This window comes from Pseudorasbora parva, chromosome 9 (assembly GCF_024679245.1).
Source record: "Pseudorasbora parva isolate DD20220531a chromosome 9, ASM2467924v1, whole genome shotgun sequence".
Taxonomy (NCBI): domain Eukaryota; kingdom Metazoa; phylum Chordata; class Actinopteri; order Cypriniformes; family Gobionidae; genus Pseudorasbora; species Pseudorasbora parva.
In genome coordinates this window covers 6,531,976-6,556,160 of record NC_090180.1, presented here as the reverse complement: position 1 = coordinate 6,556,160, position 24,185 = coordinate 6,531,976, and the positions used below count along the sequence as shown (strand labels likewise).

General features: G+C 38.4%; 1 protein-coding gene across 3 annotated transcripts in view; it reads left to right on the top strand.

The window, feature by feature from the left end:
* Window positions 1-24,185, top strand: part of dlgap1a (discs, large (Drosophila) homolog-associated protein 1a) — a 145,922-nt gene that overhangs the window by 100,845 nt on the left and 20,892 nt on the right. For all 3 annotated transcript variants that reach the window (XR_010907816.1, XM_067453674.1, XM_067453673.1), the window contains exons 5-6: window positions 5,816-5,993; window positions 6,974-7,211. Coding sequence is in view for 2 of the 3 variants with exons in the window: in XM_067453674.1 (XP_067309775.1) it covers window positions 5,816-5,993; window positions 6,974-7,211 (416 nt within the window). In the remaining variant the exon portion in view is untranslated. The remainder of the gene's footprint in view (window positions 1-5,815; window positions 5,994-6,973; window positions 7,212-24,185) is intronic.

The following is a 24,185-nucleotide window of genomic DNA, read 5'->3' as shown; positions in this document are numbered from 1 at the left end:
GCTGTGCTGCACTCATCTCCCTATGGAGAGGTGCAAGGAAACAGTTTTTCTAGGCAAGATATTAATTTGTCTGGAACTTAGATCTCCGTTGGTTCGGTTTCTCCTTTATTTCAGCTGCTTTTCATGATAAGACATGTCAATTTTGTCAGCCTTTTGTCATTTTCCTGTGCTGCTCATAAAAAATTAATTATTTTTTTCTTAAGTTAAATCACCTTTATTTATACAGCGCTACAATACAATACAGATTGTTTCAAGCCGCTTTAGTGAAAACAGGAAAATGATGGATTCCGGCTGTTGTTCAGCTGAAGTCAGTTCAGTGTTGAATCAGTTCTGTTGTAAAGATCACCAATTATTAAATTAGTTTTCTTTCATATAAAAAGCAGTTCTGCAAAAAATGATCATCGTCCAGCTCAGTTTTCATACAGTCAGGTCAATAATATTGCTGAATATTAAGTGTCTCCAACCTAGCAAGCCAGAAGTGACAGTGACCGGAACCCAAACTCCATCAGGTGACATAATGGAGAAAACCCTCTGGAGAAACCAGGCTCAGTCGGGGTGTCAGTTCTCCTCTGGCCATAGTAAACATAACATAGTAAAATATTTCAATGCAAATGATGTTTTTTAACTACTCACTCTAAATTATACACTCTAAAACAAATCCATAAAAAATAGGGCACAATGTACTGTATTAATTTGATAATTGCAAATTTTCCGTATTTCTTTTTTACATGTGTTTTACCTGTATTTTGAATGTTGAACTTTTAAACATTTTGAAGATTGCGTTTTAGGGTTAACGGAAATGTCATAAGGACATAAGGCGCCTATTCATAGCAAAGGCGTAGTTTGATGTCACCAAGTTTGTGCTCAGAATCCTTGGACATGTGGTCTTCACCTCTCAGCCGGTGGAAAATTCATGAATGCGATTATTAACGTTACTGTAGTATGAAGCAGAGTAGAACCGAGTGTTGAGGAGCTGAGCAAGGCCGTTGAAGCGATTGTTACACAAACACACGGCTCGCGAGCAGCGGGACTTTAATGTCGTCGCGAGGGTCATTTACGCTTTTCCGGTCATGAGTATGAGGTAACGCAGCTCTGTTTATCATATTAGATACATCTGAACATCTGAGTGTGTTTAAAATGATGTTATGATGTTACTCTGGAAATGAACTATTAAAATAACGATAAAGATATAGTCCTAAAAATCATTCTCAATATTACAGAATAGCAGCGTTCACACCACAGCTATAATGGTAATGATACAGTACTATATCATAGGAATCCTTTTTAGAACGATTTTATTCATTTGATGAACGATTAAAACATTGACAGCCAATCAGAATCCTTTTTTCTATAACGAGCTCCAGCATCAGCATTTAAAGCGGCAGACAAGCACACGCTTCAAATCAACAGAATGATATTGTCCGCTGGCGTGGGCTATTAAAGTTATCTTTAGTATTGTTCTTGATGCGGACGGCACATTAGGGTTAGTGTTATAAGCTGCCAGTACCTTTTCTGTTTTTTTACTGATTTATTTTTTACAGTTTAGTGAGCAAAATATGCTTTAATGCAAATGGAGTCCAATGAATTTCCCAATTTTGTATTATTTATTGCCTATTTAACAGTAAATTGCTTTAAGAAAGCTTTTGCTAAGAGCACAAATGTGATTTACAAAAGCTTTTGCCTTCTAGGTTGGAACATTATTCACCTTCAAATTAATAACATCTCTGCGATTCAAATTGAAAATCCATTAGGGGCGTCAAAGGCTCACTGTTGTATAAATTAAATAATATCAAATGACTGACACGTTGGATTTTAGAGATACCAGGCTTTATTTCAAGTTAAAGGAAAGCATTATCTTCAAAGTGGTTTAGTCCAGCTCTGAGCTCAGATTGATTGGGTTGGGCCGTTGTACCTACATGCCCTGCTTCCCCATAGGCACCTGACTCCTGTTAATTTAGGTCACCAGGCCTTTCTGTTACTACTGAGTAATGAGTGGCTAATCAGCCAGGGTAAAGCCCTGCGCTAATTACCAACCTGCCGTATGACTTGGGGGCATCTAGCACAGCTTGACGGGCAGAACCGCAGCTGATATCCTCACAGACACATCGAAGGGTATGAGATTAGATGGTCAGACAGACATGCGTCCCTCAGCAGAGATATCAGTCAGCATCTCCACGCTTACTCAACAACATTATTCCTGCCGGCCAGGGGCCGAGTACGGATTTAATTAAGGAAGCACAATATGCCATGCCACTGCAGTGGCAAAGGTACAAGTAATTACTGTAATTAGCCCAGAGACTTCCTTAAAAGCTCTTACATTGTAAAACACCCTCTCATATCTGTCCTCTGAGGTCTTATAAGCAGCAGGTCCTCAAACTCATCACTTATTCTGAGCATTAATTGATCTTCACCGATATATTTACCTTCACCTGATATGCTATATAAATGCCTCATTGTGATTTTAAAGAGTCCGGCACATTACGGCACAGCGTGTCGTGCAGCGTGTGTGAGCGGGGGATAGTCTACGTTTAGGAAAGTCATTGTGGGGTTGCCATAGTAACAGATTTGCGCTGTAATACATCTTAAAAGGTTGGCTCAAATGGTCTGTAGGTGGGATGAGTTTATTAAATAAATGTTGTTCTCATTATTGTATCTATTCTCATTACTTATGGGTTTCTGGGGTCTGATGTACATTTTAGTAGCAAGTGGAAAAATAAATAAATTAAGTAAATCAAACACATTTTGGATTTTATTGTTGTTTTTGGGATAAGTATGGTGGCATTCCATATACATAATCATTTTTATAAAAATAGAATATATATTTTTACAAACTGTATATTCTATCCCTTACTTTAAACTCTTTAAACTTTTAACTTAAAAATAAGCATTTATAATTATTTATATGATGTTTCCTCATGGGGACCAAAACATTTAGGATATTGCCATCTATGTTGGGACATACAGTACCTGAAAAATTTTTTTTATATTTATATACATACACCTTGCATAATGTTAATTTGAATAAAATAAGAGATATGACATTTTGCTGATTACATGTAAACGTTTGACAACAACTATATATATATATATATATATTACGAGTCATGTCAACTGTATGTTTTCATTTAAAGTTGTATACTTGTTGTCACGATGCACATTGTCTCATTTTTATCAGCAATGTTTTCTTCAGTAATTTTACTGGTGAAATTAACACTGCTGTTTTGTCAGTCCTACATGTCAGACGGCGTAATTTATTTGCTCCAAATTCAGATTCATATCTGCTCAAGCTCTACAAAAGTGCCCCGAGATTCCACCCTAAGCCCACTGGAAAGCCCAGACAAGGATTTGAGGATTTTGCAGATTTGTAATACTGTTCTGGCATTATGAGCGCTCATAAATATTTCATCTTGTGGAATTTCCTCAATCCCGCATTTTGATGGTTTTATCTGTTTATTGACGAAGAAAAGCTTCAAATGCCAATGTTACATCTGCATGTGCAAGGGAGGTTTGTTTGCTTTAGCGACTGTCGCAATCCTTCTAACCAACTAATGCCCTGATTATACACCAGGGGACAGTGCTTTGACCTTTAACTTTGTTTATGATTAATAATAATATTAAGTGAGAGCTTGATGTCTATATTTATAGACCTTATTCTTTACATTAAGTAGGCCATTGCTTATTTTATAGTTCACAACACACATGTACATTAGTCATCAGATACAATTCTGTATCTTTGTGAAAATGGACAGTCTTGGATGCCTCGGGGAGCTGCCACTGCAGCAGAAACTACGTGAGGCACAGCGCTGCATTGTGAATGGCTGACGTAATTAACAACCGCACAGCGACCAATCCGTTGAGACGACCGCAACAGTGAGGCGGAAACTTATCAGCTTATTCCGCAACGATGACATCATGCATAACCAGTTCCCCAAAGCCAGGTTCACCGTGGGGGATGCGGCCCCCCCTTAGCACTTTTGAAGTTTAGACATTCTGTTTTCCAGTAGTGTAGGGAGATGCCCTGGGGCTTTTTGGACCGCACCGCTCTGTGAGGAGTTGTGGTGTTCACTTATGTATGTGTGAAGCCATGCAGATGAGGGTGGGAAAACTACGCCAATGTCGGAGCTTCTACTAATTCCCATACTGCTGATGCGGATGCAAGGTGTCTCCCTGTCAGCAAAGTGTCAGCGCGAGTCTCTGGTATGTGTGTGCTGGTCTGCGTGGGTGGCCTTAAGTGAGTTTAGCTGTTTCTCTCCTTGCCCATGTGCTGCACTCGCCTCACCTGCTTTATGCCTGAGTGACCTCAATGAACCGTCCCTTTATCTATTTAAAGACCAACATCCATAATGTAGGCCCCTGCACTGGACACATGCAGGAATCCTGCATGAGCATTTGATTTGCTCATGGCTTCCCCAGGTGCCCTGATTAATGGACTTTGATCAGGTGCTTTGAGTATTCGGCACGTGCCATTAAAGAACATGCTACACATTTGATTGAAGGAAATTATTTGAAGGTCTCAGTTTTGCTGTACAATTACCTTAGCCCCTATCTGTCACTTTTGTTACTTTAAATTGTGTTTTTTTGCCACACAAAAAAAAGTGTGTTTACATGTAGAAACTAAATTGTCTGCCTTTAACAGATTCAAGTACTATTTTGAGCTGTTTTCATAATACAGCACATTTATTTATTTATTATATTTAGTTGTCTAATTATGCATCAATTTATTCTATTTTATATTCTATTCTATTTATTATATTTTTCTATGTTTCTTTTGATATAACATGTATAACAAATTATAAATAATTGTAATTCAGTTCTTGCAAAAATAGACATTTATGCCATAGATGTTGTCCAATAATTAAATATTTTCTTTAAATATTAAACACACATTTTAAATATAATGTCACTATTTATTATAGCATTAATATTAAATAAAATACTAGAACAAACAAAATTGTGATGAAAAACCTTTAATTTATTTTTGTATAATATTTTATATATTAATGAACATTTGTATTATATATATAATGTATATTATGAAATAAAATGAATATATAAGTATGCTACTAAATTAAAAAATGTATTCATTATAAAGGCTCTATTCATTACAGCATTAATATTTCAATATTGAATAAAAAAAATACTAGAACAAAAAAACCATAATGTAAAATCTTTATTAATTTATTTTTGTGTAATATTTTATAAACAATGTATATTTATAATTGTATATATATATATATATATATATATATATATATATATATATATATATATATATATATATATATATATATATATATATATATATATATATATATATATATATACATATATATATATATATATATATATATATATATATATATACATATATATATATATACATATATATATATACATATATATATATATATATATATATATATATATATATATATATATACATACATACATACATACATACATACATACATACATACATACATACATACATACACATATATATATATATATATATATATATATATATATATATATATATATATATATATATATATATATATATATATACATACATATATATACATACATATACACATTATATAACATATTACAAACAAAAGTAAATATTAAACTAATATAAATGGAGAAAGATTTTTCACCATGCTTTCGTTTTCATGTATTTTTATTTAAGTATTAATGTTTAATGAATGTGTGTGCGTATATATTATAAACTGAATCGTGTGGTTAAAACGCTGTCAGTATTTTAGGAAAACGCTGTCTTATGAACATCTCTTGTGTTTTCCTGCATCCTCAGGATCTCCTCAGAGCACTCTCCAAAGCTGCAGATCCGGAGTCACAGCTACTTGCGGGCGGTGAGTGAAGTTTCCATCAATAGGAGCCTGGACACCCTGGACCCCAAAGCTCTGCTAGCCTCTCCCCAATACCGCTCACGCAACGAGAGCTACATGAGGGCTATGAGCACCATCAGCCAGGTTTGTGCTCACCCCCCAAACACACCGTCATAGCGGGGTGCAGGGGGAGGAAGGTCATAATCAGCCCATATTAGTCCAACATGTCCCGTTAAAAACCATGAAACAGACATCCGATTCATCCACCGGTGAGATGAATTCCAGCCATCACCATAACAGTGTTCAGTCACACTAACATGCTCCATGTTACGTAGAAGTGGGATGGCATTCATCAGGCAGTTACTCATCCATCTTAAGTAGGTTACACTTAGTCCATATGACATCATTGCCATTTGTCGCCAGCATTGGCTGCCCTCTGATAAAACATGGACAAAACTAAACTCACAAAGTATGTTTTGCCATTAAATATTACCATTAAAAGACTTTAGACCTTCCTGCAAAGACTTTTAGATAGCACGTGACTGTTAACTTCACAGTTAGTAAATAAGAATGTGGCCCATATAGCTCTCATGGGTGATTGGGACAGAGTTTTGAGCTGTCGGCCTTGTCCAAAACACCCACCCTTTCTACAGTCCTCCTCTTTCCACAATTGTACCTTATCACATCTCGTCCACCCTCGGTTTCTGTTAGGATCAACACTAATGAACATGTTGGTCCTAGTACTGTCTCACCGTCTTCCACCCTGTCAGTAAACCCACTTGAGGATTCCCCCCGTTAGTGTGGTGTACACCTTCATTTACCCTGTAGAGCTGTCCTTCAATCCTTACTATGTTTCTTTTTTTATTGACTCTTCCTCCTCTGACCACTGCCTTGTGTTTCTCACCTACTCCTCACGACTTCTCTGTAGTTTTTAGCTCCGTTTTCCCCCTTCTTTTGATTCTGCGCCCTTATATATAACCCGTGGTAAGTGGGGCTTAAAGTTCATTTTACAGCTGATACCCGCTCTTTTCTCTGAGCACTGCCTTGTCTGTTTCTCCTGACTGTTCTTTTCTAATTTTCTTTCCGTCTGTATCTCTCCTCTTTTCTCCTCTGCATTCCTGCAGGTGAGTGAGGTGGAAGTTAACGGGCAGATCGAGGCAGTGTGCGAGAGCGTGTTCAGTGAGATGGAGTCGCAGGCCGTGGACGCCCTGGACCTGCCCATGCCCGGATGCTTCCGCATGAGGAGTCACAGTTACGTGCGTGCCATCGACCAGGGCTGCTCGCAGGACGACGAGGGGCCTTTGCTCCCAGCCTCCCCCCCGAGGACCACTACTACTGTCAGAACCATCCAGAGCAGCACAGGTCAGCCTGCGGGTGCATCCTCCATCTGTCTGTAGGGCTGGGTATTGATTCACAAGCTCTCAAATCGATTTGATTCTCAATTCAGTTTTCGATTTCAATTTGATTTTTGGTTCTCAATTCAACTCAAATGAATATAGATTTAATATAAATGCTATTTATAAAAAAGAAAAGTGAACATAAGTTTACAAGTGGGTAATTAAAAATAAATTAATTTTTATTTTAGGTATACACTTGGGTACATTAAAACAGAACCCAGCTCTATATTTCAAATCGATACAATTGTTAAAGGAACTGTATGTAAGAAATGTATTTCAATTAATCATAAAATGGTCCTGATATATCACTAGACATTAAGAAATCATGTTCATTTCAAATACTTATATCACTGACAACAGTAGTCCGGCCAGGATATTGTCATTTAAAAGTTGTTGTTGCAGCCCTGAACTGATGTTGATATGTTGTGTTTTGGCCTGAAGCTCCGCCCTCCACCTATCGACCAATCACGAAGTCAGTAGTGTTTCGGCATACGGGTTGCCAGATCTGCTCTGGTTACCACAGCTGCAGCTACAAACCTTCCTGCTGATCCTGCAGCAAATCTGGCAACCTCGAGTCACGGGGAGGGGGAGAGAGGATAGTGATTGCAGTACCAATTTGGGCCACAATCTTACACACACAATTTTGATGCAACTTTATTCAAAAAAATGTACCTGGGAAGTATTTTATGGATTTTTTTATATATATATTCTAAAACATAAAAAAGGATAATGGATGATTTTCAGCAATTTTTAGTACACGACAAGCTTTTCTTGCGATTTTGCCGCCCGTCATGTGTGCATTTACTTTTTTATACAAGAGAAGCGCGTTCATTCCTGGACACAAGTAGTGTGTCACGCAAGGCAAATTGGTGATATCTAGTGGAGAATACTAGTAATTAGATATACGTTAATCTTATGGTCAATGTTAGCTGAAATTAATATGGTCATCCAATGGAATATGAAATATCGATGATATATGATTTGTGGCCTTTGAGAATTGATTCTGAATTGACCAGATTTTAATCGAATATCTGTTTGTCTATCTATTTATCGATCAATCATATTTGTATTAACTATTTTTATTCTAGAACATGTTCCACAGTTTAGCAGCAGTTGACTGTACATTTTGTGGCAATAACTTATTTAGCAGACTTGACCAATAAGTTTGGGCTCTTAGGGAAGAACAAAACTGCGGCAATGAGAAAGGAAGTTTAGCACAATTATCATTTTACCTCGATTACCATGTTTTTATAATCGTTGGAAACCAAAATCAAATTTAAATTTGAAAAACGCACAGCCCTGTACTTTCTGTCTTTTGTTTAATCTGCCGTTCTGTCTGTCTTTCATTCTATCTATCTATTTTTTTGTCTTTGTCTATCCGTCATTCTGTGTCTATCGTTCATGTCTGCCATTATATCCATCTCTCTGTGTATCTGTCTGTCACTTGTCTGTCTATTAATATGTTTGTTATTTGATCTGTTTATTGCTCTGTCTGTCCATCTATTGTTCTGCCATTTTACTGGTTTGTTGGTTTGTCTTGTCTATCGTTCTATCCATCTGTTATTCTGCCTGTCTGTCTGTCCGTCATTTTATCCATCTATCTTTAAATTAGCTGCTCGCTCTATCAGTAAATAAAACTCTCGTCTTCATGTATCAAGGAGGCTTGCAGCGGAAGAATCAATATTCATTTGTTGTTTTTCCTCCGTGGGTCACAACATGTTTATCCTCAGAAGCTTTGACAGGATGTGTCTGATTTGCTTTTTATTAGCACCGAGTCAATAATCGCAGTAGTGGGGAACTGAATGATTAAGTGAATCTGAATCATTTAATCTGATCTATAGAGAAAGAGTAAATCAAAGTAGGCTATCGTGTTAATGTGCAACTTATAAAAAAATTAGTATTTTTATTATTTATACACATTTGCAATTGTAACTGCTCAGATTTGAAGTATATTACAAATAAGAGTCTTTGGAGTGACCAGCGGCTGTCCAGATGTCAGGCAGGATGTGTGAACTCAGTGTGACCTGTGTCTGCTTTTGCTGTGGGGTTTTCTTTAATCTGAAACCCCAGTGATCACTAATCCACCTCCAGCATTCGGACCCAGTTTGATTTCATCACAGTTGACGTCTTCATAAAAAAGTGCCCACAGTCTCAAAAAAGGCAAGGCAAGGCTTTTGTTTACTATTCAACTAAACCGATTGGTGAAGTCTGTCTGCTCTTAATAATATTTTTCTCCTAGTTTGAATGTAATTTGTAAAGCCCTGTTTGCACATTCAGCCATGCTTTTGGTCGCTAGAATACGTTTCTGCTGCTGAATGCCCAAATGTTATTGGTGTGCTGTGTAACTGCCTATAGCTTTTGGAGATCTGATAACAAATGTATTGCCAGTAAAAAACAAGATGCCAGGCTATTTTTTAAGTTTTATTTCTGCAAGGGGAAGCCATTGGAATATAGCAGCTCTGCATAATACAGCATATCATGAACAAAATGAACGATTATCAATGCATGAATCCAACTCAGAATGCAAATTTCTTACATAATTTCCCACACTTTTTATGAAATTGCTGTACATTATGTGAACAGAAATAATCACATATGACCTGCTTTACCATTTTCAGGCAAAAGTAACAGAGCCATTTATATAATGATGATTTTAAAATTATTTTAAGCAAAAAACGGTTTTGTTAGCTGACATTCACCAACTCTGTATCCAACACCAACTCTGTTTGCGTCATTGTCCGTTTGCAATCCACTTTACGTCCGTAATGCAATACAACGTATTTAATTTTATGAGAAGGTTGCAACATAAGAAGAAATTACAAATCAATATACAGTCTTTACTGTATGAAGCAGATCTGGAACAGAACAGTGAAATTTGAAATGAGCATTAACGTATCACTGACATCCACTGAAACTTCATTTTCTCACAAAACAAACTAAAGCTCCACTGAGATCTCACCGGACACTAGTTGCCGAAAGTCACAGATTTTTACTGAAAATGATGAGTAACTTTCAGTTGTGGTGTTGCTGCAGGTCGCTGTCAGTTTGACCTGGTTTAAGTTTTACTGTCTCTGGTGTAATTTTCACCCTGGCAGTATGTTTGGAAAAGCTCAAATATGGCAGTAAAAACATTGGACCCATTTTATATTAGGTGGCCTTAACTACAATGTGCTAACATTTTAAGTAATAATTTGATTTAATGCACTTATACTTGCATGTTTTTATGTTGTAGTTACATTTTTAAAATTCTAATATAAAGTGGGACCAAATATTTTAAATGAGATATTGTCCACAACGCTGCAAAAATCTGACATTTTGTATTTTAATAAATAAGGATGTGCGAAGAACTGTTTGATGTCGTCATCCCTCATTGGAAGTTGCGTTCATTTTATAGGGTGTTGTTTGGAGAGTGCTGCAATCTCTCTCTCTCTGCACTAGTAATGCAGATTTGAGTGCTGTGTTCTCCACTCGTGTTCTCCAAATGCCTGGGGCTAGTCAGAGAGCTAACATATGGCCACCAGCCTCAGTGCATCTATGAAGAGAAGACAGCTGGCTGAGAAGGAAGAAAATAAGGAAATGTGAAAAGTTTCTCGAAATCTTATGGGATAACCTTTAGGGTCTCACGTTAGTTCTTGCGTCACATGTGGGCTGGTTTAATCAAGTGAAAATTTAGGGGGTTTTTGAACTGCATCTTTGAGTCACAGCTTCGGTTTCTGCCAATGGATCAAAACACCGGGGAATACAAACTGTCAGAACTGACCAACTGTTATTTTGAAAATTTCATTTTCATGCCATCCCTCTTGAAAAGCAACTAGACCTTGTTTACAAGGCCATTTTAAGAATCCCTTAGGTCAATATGAAGGCAGTGATGTTTAACATATCTCATCATTTTATTTCGCTCTGTATGATCCAGTCAGGCAGCCACTTATTGTTGATGGGTCTGTTAGTAACAGTAGTATTATGTATGAATAATGGGCAAGTGTAAGGATTTGAGTGAGTTTGACAAGAGCTAAATTATGATGGCTAGACCACCCGGCTCTTGTGGGGTGTTCCCGATCTGCAGTGGTCAGTATCCATCAAAAGTGGTCCAAACAAGAAACAATAGTGAACCGACGACAGGATCATGGGCTCAAATTGCTCAAGAAGTTAATGCTGGGTCTGATATCAGAGTACACAGTGCATGGCAGTTTGTTGCGTATGGGGCTGCATAGTCGCCGACCCCTGTTCACCACCGAGAGCACCAACAGTGGGCATGTGAGCATCAGAACTGGACCACGGAGCAATTTAAGAAGGAGGCCTGGTCTGAGGAATCACGTTTTCTTTTACATCACATGGATGGCTGTGTGCTAGTGTGACGCTTACCAGGGAAACACATGGCACTATGGGAAGAAGGCAAGCCAGCGGAGGCAATGTGACGCTTTGGGCAATGTTCTGCTGGGAAACCTTGGGTCCTGACATCCATGTGGATGTTACTATTACACATACACCTACCGAAGCATTGTTGCAGACCATCTACACCCTTTCATGGAAACGGTATTCCCTGGTGGCTGTGGCCTCTTTCAGCAGATAATGAGCTCTGCCACAAAGCAAAAATTATTCAGGAATGGTTTGAGGAGCACAACAACAAGTTTGAGGTGTTGATGGGCTCCAAATTCCCCAGATCTCAATCCAATCGAGCATCTGTGGGATGTGCTGAACAGACAAGTCCGATCCTTGAAGGGCCCACCTCACAACTTACTGGACATAAAGGATCTGCTGCTAACATCTTCAGGAGTCTGGTGGAGTCCATGCCTTGATGGTTCAAGGCTGTTTTGGCAGCCAAAGGGGGACTGACACAATATGTAGTAATACTGTTTTGCCTGATTGTTGTATATATCAAGTATATTAAATATAATAATATCAAGGAAAGTAAACCTGTAAACTATGTATACATAGCAGGGATACTTACTTATCAGACAGAAATGTGGCTAACCCTGCATTGGTTTTTAATCCTTTCAGGACAGGTAGCTCCCTCCACCTCAGAAAACCTGCTCCGATATTTACCCTCATTTTATTCCGGGCTCTATCGAATTGTTTCTTTTTGTCTTTTTTATCATCGTCATCTGTCTTTTTCTGTTTACCTTTCTTTATTTTATGAGCAGGTTTAGACTGTTTGTCCGCCATAATTGAAGCTGCGGCACACCAGTAATCTTGAATTTGAACACCTGCACGTGCATGAGAGCGCATGAGAAGGGGTTGTGATCTGCGTGCACACGAGCTTCTAAGACACTTTTCCTGGCTCTGATTGGTTGTTTCTTACCGGGAGCTGTACATTTCTGCAAATGGCAATAGGACCATTTCGTGGAGCCAGAGGAGCTTGATTTTTTCACAGATTATCTGTCTCATATTCTACTTTCAGGACATAATGACAGGTTTAACAAATATGTAAATATATTTTACAAAAGTTACCTACTTCAGCTTTAAATTTAGAAATAACTGATTATGTCGTTATTAGGACGTCTGCAAGATGGAACTTTTGAATGTTTTTTTTGTATTATTTACTTGGTACAAAAGTACCAGTACTTTTGGCATCCCTAATTTAAAGCAAGGTAAGCAAACAATGAGAAATGATTTGTTTTGTATATATTGTGGCGTGATATAACAATCCGTTTGTGTCACTCTAAAGCAGCTGCTGAAAGATGTGTGATGTCTATAATTAGAGATAGCGTGTTGCTCTGCATGGGATGCACCTGCCAGCCGGAGGCAGATGTAGTTTGGCAGGGCTGTGCAATTGATAGCTGCCATTTGTTTAAACTTCACATACTGACAAAGCTCAGAAGGGAGCAGGACCCTGACGTGACGCCTTGGCTGGGGTGACACTGGCAAGAGATGTGACAGACATGACCTGACCTTCTATCTGTCCCTGACATTGATTTGAGGGTAAGAATTGCTGTGCATTTGAGTGGTGTTTGTTAGAGTTGAAGTCCGTATCTATCCAACACCAACTCTGTTCATTCTCTAATGCATTGTCTTCCATAATACAATACAACTTTGATTTCCAATTTTAAAGGGGTGGTTCCGTGTTTTTTTTTTTTTTTTCTAGGCTTGGTTTGTGTTTATGGGGTCTTAATACCATATATACCCGAATATAGGACCCCCCCCCCCCCCCCCACACACACACACACACACAATTTTCCAGACTTATTTTTTGGGGGAAAAGAGATTTTTGTAGCCTGACAAGCCAGACCAACATCAAGATGTTTGGTCTGGAAACTCACCATTGACAGGGCTCAATCCGAGGGGTGGGATATAAACGGTTGACTTTCAAACTTCTCTGCCCACAACTGGATATCGCTACAACCAACCAGAGCAACGAAGGTGAAGCCAAGCTCTTTTGCCATAATCGGTCGGCAAAACTCAGAACACATCATGCCTTTTTAAGAATTATTTCAGTGTCGTTCTTTGTTCTTTTCTCAGAGAAAAGCTTAACTCCAAGTCTTCCAGAGTCGCAGTCAAAGCTGATGCGAAAGACCGCCGTTCGCCAGTTTCTGTGTTTACTAGAAGCACGCGCAACTCAGCCGTCATTGTTAAGCCCCGCCCACCGACTCTATACACGATGTGATTGGCCTGACCAGAGTTACTCGCGGCAGATTAGATTTGCTGCAGCTATGGTGCGTCTAGATTTCTAGGCTAAGGTTTTCAACAGAAAAATGTTTTTTTTTTTTTTTCTCTGTACTGATTCATTACACCATTCATTACAGGGGATCGACATTAAAGGTCCCGTTCTTCGCGTGTTTTCGAAGCTTTGATTATGTTTACAGTGTGCAATATAACATGAGTTCATGTTTCGTGTGTAAAAAAACAGTATTTTTCACAGTTTACTTATCTGTACAGCGCTGTTTGCTCTGTCCTAAAAACGGCCTGATGATTTCCTTGTTCTATGAAGTCCCTCCTTCAGAAACACGTAACGAATTCTGATTGGGCCAGCGCTTCCCGTGTTGTGATTGGACAGCAGCTTAGCGCACTTTGCCCGGAAAGGTCCCGCCTCTTACGATAAGGGGTAGATGCAAGCTGAATGCGCGCTCTTCTCCACGTGGGAGAGCAACAAGACCCCCTATTTTGCGTGTTCTTGTGGGCGGAGGGTTAGTCAACAAACGGTTCTAGTGACGTCATTACATCCCTGCACTTCCTGCTGTAGTCCAAACCAGCCGTTCGCTGTAGGCTTTGAAAGGGAACTTCTGTTAAATAAAATATCTCGCTTGGCATTGAACTTTGAGCTTTATAATTTTACAGGTATTATTTATGCTCTAACAGCAACATTACACGCTAACTAAAGTTTGAAAGATGGAATCGCGAAGAACAGGACCTTTAAGCATGTTCATGTGCTTGTCCTTCGGATTAGTAAATCGGTCTTTCACTTGTCCAAGTAAAAAATTTGCTTGTCTGGAAAAAAGGTATAATAATTTTTTTTGTGTTGTAAATATAATTTATTCTGAAGCAATACTTCTCAACAGTGTTCAGCTTTGGCATATTGAAATCTGCATATTTGTGATATGTTTACCTTTTTTAAAGGGCATTTTTAACCCTAATCTTTTTATATTCTTAAATTTGATCTATACATTCAATTAAAATAAGACACTAGGCTATAGGGTGTTACCAATCAATATAAATAATTTACACTGCAAAATGACAACGCTTGTTTGCTTCCTACTTCTCTGAAGCTCATCCCGCCGAAAAACGCAATGGTCTTAGATTGGTTAGATGGCCAAATGTAGTTTCCTGTATTTTTATTGGCTGAAGTGCCAAGCACAGGTTGCCGGAAACGCCACGCCCCTTACCATTACGGCCAGAAGTCACATCTGCGGAGACTAGCAAGGCTTTATGATGTCACCAACCCAGGAAGAAGCTCGTTGTAGTCCAAACCGGCCGTTTTTGTAGGCAATAAACTGCCGTAACTTTAAAAGACAATATCTCCGTTTGCATTGAACTTTCAGCGCTGTAACTTTGCAGATACTGTTTATGCTCAAGCAGCAACATTACACACTAACTTAAGGTAAAAAATTTAAATCGCATGCAACAACCCCTTTAATAACTATGGTAAGAGTTCACCAAAACTAAATGTATGTCATCATTATAGTGAGTAAAATGTCATTTCAAAACTGTATGTTTTTTTCAAAGGAAATTTGAGAATTTTTTGACAGTTTTTGTCCATATAATGAAAGCCAATGGGCTCCAAAACCACATAGGACCCACTGACTTTCAATGATTTAACAGTACAAACAAAAATATGTTTTTATTTGTTCCACAATAAGTCATACAGGTTTGGAATGACATGTGAATGATCCTGTACCACTGGACGGTAGAGACAGCACTGTGTCCAGTCATCCCCTTCCAGATGTCCTCGCCACAGAGACACGGCCAGACGAATTATGAGACTGTTAATTGAGGGAGCTGTCAGGGTTGACATTGAGAGGGCACTTACCTTCCCTTCATCCCCTTCAGAACACCACTGTGTGTTCAGACGAACAGAGCGGCACCATCTGCCTGGTACGCAGCAGGCCCTTATCACACGCTGCAACACTGCCTTTGGGGTAGTGCGCAAAGTCTTTGAAGTGGAGTGTAGCGAAGTTTGGGATGTTACACATTATTGTTTATGTTCAAAATGTTCCACTGAAGCTGTTATTCGTGTTTTTTATCATAACATGCAGCTTTTGATAAATTGTTAATGGCTTGGTTTTGCTCCGTATTTGTTTTTTAGTAGAACTAAATGACAAACCATTACCGTGCAATACTTCATCCTCACCACAGGGAGCAGACAATGAGTCAGAAAACATCATTTGTCTTGATCTCAGGAACAAACTCGCACGTTAAACGAGTCATGAATGAACGTGATGGCCAATTTCTTCCGTTAATGTCATCCTTTCCCCAATATTAGTTGAATACAAAGGCATTACACTCTTGTACATTAATGGTCTGCCAAGATTCAAACTCTTCACTTTGTATCAGTAAGGTTAAAACATCGGAGCATGTGTGTGTTTAGACGGAGTGTTTGCTTCTTTTCAGCGTTCACAAATCTAAAAGCAAGCCTGAGCTGTATGTACAGCATGAGCAGAGGATTCCCACCCCCAACAGGCAGAGATTGAGCGAGAGAGGTGGTGAAGTAAAAGGCAGGAAGTTTAGAGAAAGAGCCAGGGGTTAGATGTTGACAGGTGGGCTGTTGCAATGTCGAGCGTTTGTTTGCACAGCGTTGTGTCGTTTTGTAAGGCTGACTGCACAGAGCACTCCGATGACGCTTTAGCTGTGACGTCCCTCAGGCTCCAACTGCAGAATCCTCCCACTGTCTCTAAACTGTGTTCCTGGTTTAGCATCAGCTATCGTTTAGACTAGTAGTCAAAGGATGGAGGCGATTTAGAGCTGTTCTCAGTCCGTGTATGCCAGGGATTTACCACAGCTGCCATCAATGGGACTGATGATCGGTGTTCCCCAGTGTGCAGCCTTGCAGGTCCAGTGTGGACAGAAAAAGAAATTCATACTTGAAATGGAAAATAGCTGGATACGTCTTAAATCAGCACTAAATGTGTGAGCAGTGTTTCATCTGTAGTTCATCCGCATGCCCATTGATTTTTAGTATGGAACTGAAGCTAAGAGGAAAACTTGGCTGCAGAAATATGCAGTATTGTGTATTGAATTCTGGACCTGTTCGGGTCATAGCAGCACTAAACAATTCTTTGTAAAAGTTATTTATTAATTTAAGAATCAAAATTGTTCACAACTGCAACTTTGTTTACTAAAATGTTGACATTTTTCTCCTATTTGTGACTTAGAACTGTAACATTATTTCTCATAATTGTGATTTTTTTATCTTACAACTGTGTCTCTATTTCACTGAGATTTAATTGCATAATAATTTAACCATTTCGTTGTTTTAATTGGATGTGAAAACTGGCCATGCTTTATTTATTTTAATTTTATTATTATCTATTTTATATTTGTTTATATATATATATATATATATATATATATATATATATATATATATATATATATATATATATATATATATATATATATATATATATATATATATATACTATAAACTTTCTTTTTTTTAAATAAATCAATAATTTTATTCAGCAAGGATGTGTTACATTTATAAAAATTGATAGTAAAGGAGATTTGTATTATTTGAAAATATGTTTTTATTTTGAATAAATGGCATTCTTTTGAGCCTTTTATTCATCAAATATATTAGGCAGCAGAACTGTTTCCAACACTCATAATGAATCATCATATTAGAATGATTTCTGAAGGATCATGTGACACAAGACTGGAGGAACGATCCTGAAAATTCAACTTTGATCACTGAAATAAATGTTAATTTAAAGTATAATAAATTGAAAACCACATATTTTAAATTGTAATAATACATCAGAATATTTGTTTAAAAAAAATCTCTATTTATGATTAGTAAACGCAGGCTTGATGAGCAGAGGAAACTTCTTTCAAAAACATTACAAATAGTAATGTGTCCACACTTTTGGCCTGTACTGTATGTGTGTGTGTATATATATATATATATACTTTTTTCTTTTTCTTTTTTACTTGTGCACAATATATTCAAAAATGTTAAAAATTAGGGCTGCAGGATTTGGGGAAAATATATAATTGTGATTATTCTGGGTAAAACCTAAAAGTTTCATTCATACTGAAGGCCAGAGGGTGCCCTCGAGCGGGAAAAGCCACATTTGCCTCAGAGAAGTAATGACGTTGGTTTTGAGGAAATCCCTTATGTGAAGCTAACGCTGTTGGATAAATAAACAGAAGATAGAAAGAAACGCTTTGATGAAACATGACGACAATAAACACGACTGCAGCAAAATATGGTGTATTTGAGTTCTTCAAGCCGTCTAGGGTTTCATAATAATAAAGTAGATTAGAATGCAGTGCTGATTGATATAGACTTTATCACTGTATAGAATACTATAAAATAATGCATTATCTGCTTCATTCTGTGATGAGAAGCCACATCAGCTCACAAACATTCGACTGGCGATATGAAGTGAGGTAAAGCATGTTATTAAACGTTGTCTTTTGTTGAACAGGTTTAGGAACGCTTCACTAGTTAGTGAAGATGTTTGACTCCTGTTGCTTTTTCAAACGCACGTAATAAAGCGACTCAAACTCACGGTCTTTCAGACGGAGCAGCGTTTACACCTGATCACAGAGCCGCTCTTCGCTAACACACTGGGCATTTATTTATGGAATTAAAATCGCAACCTTTAAGCTTTCATAATCGCGCATTACCCAAATCGCGATTGCGGTTCGATTCCGATTAATCGTGCAGCCCTAGTTTTAATCAAGAGAAATCAGCAATTTTAACCTGTGTGTGTGTGTGTGTGTGTGTGTGTGTGTGTGTGTGTGTGTGTGTGTGTGTGTGTGTGTGTGTGTGTGTGTGTGTGTGTGTGTGTGTGTGTGTGTGTGTGTGTGTGTGTGTGTGTGTGTGTGTGTGTGTGTGAGCCTGTTTATGTGGTTTATGAGGACACAAATTTGTATAACTACATGGGTATTTCACTGGTATTATACTATAAATGTGGTTTATGAGGACATATCAAATGTCCCCATAATTCAAAATGGCCTTAAAAACATACTAAATTATGTTTTTTTGAGAAAGTAAAAATGCAGCATGTTTCCTGTGATGGGTAGGTTTAGGGGCAGGGGCAGTGTAAGGGGATAGAAAATACGGTTTGTACAGTATAAAAACCAATACGCCTATGGAGACTCCCTGTAAACCACATAGACCAACGTGTGTGTGTGTGTGTGTGTGTGTGTGTGTGTGTGTGTGTGTGTGTGTGTGTGTGTGTGTGTGTGTGTGTGTGTGTGTGTGTGTGTCACCTGTCAATGATATCATATCTGCGGTTCCCTCGATTTCCATTTCTAACCATTGTCTTAAGACAGTAAGTCTTATTGTTTGAATCACTTGTTTGCTTGATTTACCATGCCTCAGAGACAATTGTGTCAAAGTGCAACAACTCTCTCATACCAGCCACTGAGCGAATGCACTGAGTAACGTTATTATTATAAATATATTTAGTATGATTGTTTTAACCATGTAAAACAGCACTACGTACGTTACCCCACATACCCAACGAAAAAGAGTGGAAGATCAGCTGTCCTCAAGACCCCTATGTATCGCAGGTCTCTCTCATTAGCTTTCGCTCCAGCGGCCTCAGTCCACCCCGATAAAAGTTTAATACATTAGCTCATCCATGAACATGATTTCTGCCCGAGTCCATAGGATTCCTTTCCATCGGCTATGGAGGTGAAGAGCTGAAGATGACAACTCTCATGTATCCACACTCATTTACAGCATCATCAAGCTATGACTTTGTTTTGAATAAGCAAATAAAGAAAATTACATATTGTGCCTTTAAAGTGTACTTTAAGTAATAAATAGAAAGCAAAGACACATATGTCTCAGAGCCCCGTTGCACCCCTAATTTAAGCAAACGGCAACCTCCCGCAGTTTTTCTTGAAGCCAATTTGGAAGTGACTTAAACAGCAATTCCTCGACTGACCACTAGAGACAGGCTCCAGAAGGGAGCAGAATCTCATTGAGCCTCATGTTAAAATTCCCAACTTTACAGCAGAAAAATAAACATATTTACAGCCTGGTGCAAATGTTGGTTTTGGTCTATATGGCTAATTTTGTCCTTCATGACAACTTTAAGGGGGGTGATTTTTTTTTTTTTTTTTTTTTTAAATAACTCGTTAAATAATTCATTTCCATTATATTCCAAAGGGGCGTGGCCACTTTGATTGACAGGTGGATAGCCATTTATCCGCTGTCTGTTAGTCATCGCGTCATCTCTTTCATTATAATTGTATAATGTAAAGACTGTGTGTATATGACTGTGTGTGTTTGTTTATGGGGCTGTGTTTATTCTTATTTTTCTTAGTAATTTTAACACTTCATTTTTTATTAAATTTTTTAAATATAGAATCAATGAATGATGCACTGACCGGAAGCACTTTTAATTTCATTGTACATGTGACAATGAAAATATAGATCTATCCTGTCCTATCTCAGCTCCGCCCATGTTCCGCCTCTTTCTGTTATCTGGGTGTGACGAGCGATGACACACTGCCAAGATGGCCAGTTCGTCTCTACGTTACGCTTCAAATCTGCTCTTCAGAATCCTATGGGTGTCGTCACGTGCACTACATCCATATTTTTTTAAAGTCTATGAATTTAGGCTAAGTTATGCTGCTTATATATTAATGTAAAATGAGACAGATAGTACATGATGTCAGTTGTGTTCCATGTGTCTTGGTATGAAGTGAAGTTTGAATCAATTGTTTTGGTGCGCGCTCTGTCAGGTCAGTTGAATGCTACCACTGGAACTGGTCAAAAGTGGACAAGCTCAAAATGGCTTAGGTCTCATTTAAACCTGTCCACTTTGGATCTATGAAAACACTTCGTAATGCAAAGTTAAACATGAATGTCGTTGTGATGTTGGCATAATCTTGACAAAGCAAGCTTAAAATTACCCTGTTTAAATGTTTATAATTATTATTCTGATCTTGTTTACCTGATTATATTATTTTAGTCTACACTCACCTAAAGGATTATTAGGAATGCCTGTTCAATTTCTCATTAATGCGATTATCTAATCAACCAATCACATGGCAGTTGCTTCAGTGCATTTAGAGGTGTGGTCCTGGTCAAGACAATCTCCTGAACTCTAAACTGAATGTCAGAATGGGAAAGAAAGGTGATTTAAGCGATTTTGAGTGTGGCATGGTTGTTGGTGCCAGACGGGCCGGTCTGAGTATTTCACAATCTGTTCAATTACTGGGATTTTCATGCACAACCATTTCTTTACAAAGAATGGTCTGAAAAGGGAAAAACATCCAGTTTGCGGCAGTCCTGTGGGCGAAAATGCCTTGTTGATGCTAGAGGTCAGAGGAGAATGGGCCGACTGATTCAAGCTGATAGAAGAGCAACTTTGACTGAAACAACCACTCGTTACAACCGAGGTATGCAGCAAAGCATTTGTGAAGCCACAACACACACAACCTTGAGGCAGATGGGCTACAGCAGCAGAAGACCCCACCGTGTACCACTCCTCTCCACTACAAATAGGAAAAAGAGGATACAATTTGCACAAGCTCACAAAAAATTGGACAGTTGAAGACTGAAAAAATGTTGCCTGGTCTGATAAGTTTCGATTTTTGTTGAGACATTCAGATGGTAGAGTCAGAATTTGGTGTAAACAGAATAAGAACATGGATCCATTATGGCTTGTTACTACTGTGGTGGTGGTGTAATGGTGTGGGGGATGTTTTCTTTGCCAGTTGGGGATCGTTTAAATGCCACGGCCTACCTGAGCATTGTTTCTGACCATGTCCATCCCTTTATGACCACCATGTACCCATCCTCTGATGGCTACTTCCAGCAGGATAATGCACCATGTCACAAAGCTCGAATAATTTCAAATTGGTTTCTTGAACATGACAATGAGTTCACTGAACTAAAATGGCCCCCACAGTCACCAGATCTCAACCCAATAGAGCATCTTTGGGATGTGGTGGAACGGGAGCTTCGTGCCCTGGATGTGCATCCCACAAATCTCCATCAACTGCAAGATGCTATCCTATCAATATGGGCCAACATTTCTAAAGAATGCTTTCAGCACCTTGTTGAATCAATGCCACGTAGAATTAAGGCAGTTCTGAAGGCGAAAGGGGGTCAAACACAGTATTAGTATGGTGTTCCTAATAATCCTTTAGGTGAGTGTATATTTTACATTCATGTTTTTTGCCAAAATGTGATAAATCGTTAATTTGTACCATATTACATAGCTAAGAAAATGAAGTAGTAAAGTGTTCTGAATTAGGCGTTTTGTTTAATGGAATTTCTTTGTAAAGACACAGTGGACACTGCGGTATTCAGGCAGTTAGTGTGTTTCTGTTCAGGTGCCAAAGGGTTTCTGCATGCCCGATTTTTCTCAGCAAGAACAAAAATCAGAGGAAGCATTGCTGATTATACAGTATGCCTGTTATTCCTGAAATCCCATTTCTCTGATAGTGTTGAGCATTCAGGTGTGTGTGTGTGTGTGTGTGTGTGTGTGTGTGTGTGTGTGTGTGTGTGTGTGTGTGTGTGTGTGTGTGTGTGTGTGTGTGTGTGTGTGTGTGAGGAGTGAAGTGTGATTGTACATGACGTGCATGTAATACTGGTGCAGGCTGAGCTCGAGGCTGAGATATGGATGGGATACTACTGCTGCTGGAGAAGAAGGCCTGTCACAGTCACTCTTAGTTGATGTCTGACTCATATACACACACACACACACACACACACACAAACACACTTAAACACTTTCACAAGTGCAGCAGTGGGAAGCGAGCATTTATCAGTGGAAGCTGTGACGACGCTCTGCCATATTATTCCACATTTTCAGACTGGAGTGTTGCTGCTTGGATGGCTTTGTCAGCTTCTTGTTATCTGCCTCGGTTGAGGAAATTATTCTCCATCCTTTTCCTTCGTTCTTTTGTCATTACTTAGGAGATGTTTTATTTTATTGCTGACAAAGTGATTGTGTGAGGATTGAGAGTACAAATACCTATGCATATTCATACACACATTCACGGTGAAGTTCATTTCCAGGGCAGTGTGTCTGATCAGGCTTCATCTGGTTTATTTTAATTTAACATGTGCTAAATGATGCAGTTTTTTTACAGTAGCCTTGCTTACCAGATTATATCTAGTGAGCAACTTTAGTCACGTGTTTCGATTAAAACTCTTTATTGTGAAGTGTGCTATACAAATCCATGTGAACGGAATTGAAGGTGTTTACCTTTCAGGTACATTTTGTACAAGTTTATACAACATGGATGTTTATTTAAATGATATAATATCTAAATTATGATTTCATTTTAATGTATGGCATATGGAATATATTATATTAGTGGTTGTGAGTGGGTTTTTTTGCCCGTCTTCTCTAGCTTACTTCTTAATCTATTAGATTTTCTGTTGTGAAAGCATTTGAGTAAATGTACTGTACTTAAAGGTGCACTATGTAGTATTCTTGCAGTAAAATATTCAAAGTGTTATATATTTTGTTCAGTTGAGTACTTACAATATCCCAAATTTTTCCAACTATTTGTAAATTGTGAGAAAATTCCTATTTTAACCAAGGACCCGGGACGTTTCAGCATAGCGTTTAAGCGTGTCGCCTGTCAATCGCGTTATATCTGCGCTACCCTCGGTTTTATTTGGCAGAAGTGCTTTTCTCTTAGCAGTGTGAGCATGTCACAGAGTAACGTCATAACATCATTTTAATAAACAGAGCTGCTTTACCTTATACTCATGACTGGAAAAGCAGAAATATTGCAGGCGCCCGGCGACTGCGTCCCGTCCCGTCATAATAAAAGCCCCGGTGCTTCCGAGCCATGTGTTTGTGTAACAACCGCTCCAGCGGCCGTGCTCAGCTCCACAACACTCGGTCCTGCTCTGCTTTACACTACAGTAACGTTAATAACCGCATCCATGAACATGATTTCTGCCCGAGTCCTATCCACCGGCTGTGAGGTGAAAACCACATGTCCCAAGATACTGCGCTCAAACTTGGCGTCATCAAACTACATCTTTGTTTTGAATAGGCGCCCTCTAGTGGACGGAAAGTTGCATAGTGCACCTTTAAGTATCTTTTTAACTATCTATTTGTTTATCGAAGACCAAGGCATGTCTCAAAAACTGCTTGCCACAATTAAATAACATTTCAAAGCAATAAAATCTAACATAAGCTGCCCCATAAACATGACCATTCAAACCAAGCACGTGCCCATGCCCATTCACGTGCTGCTTCCCATTTCCCCTACTTATACTACGACCTAAAAGTATGTACTCTTTTTGTGAAGAAAAATTACATTCTTTTGAGAGTGTAGCTGAAGAGCATGCAAG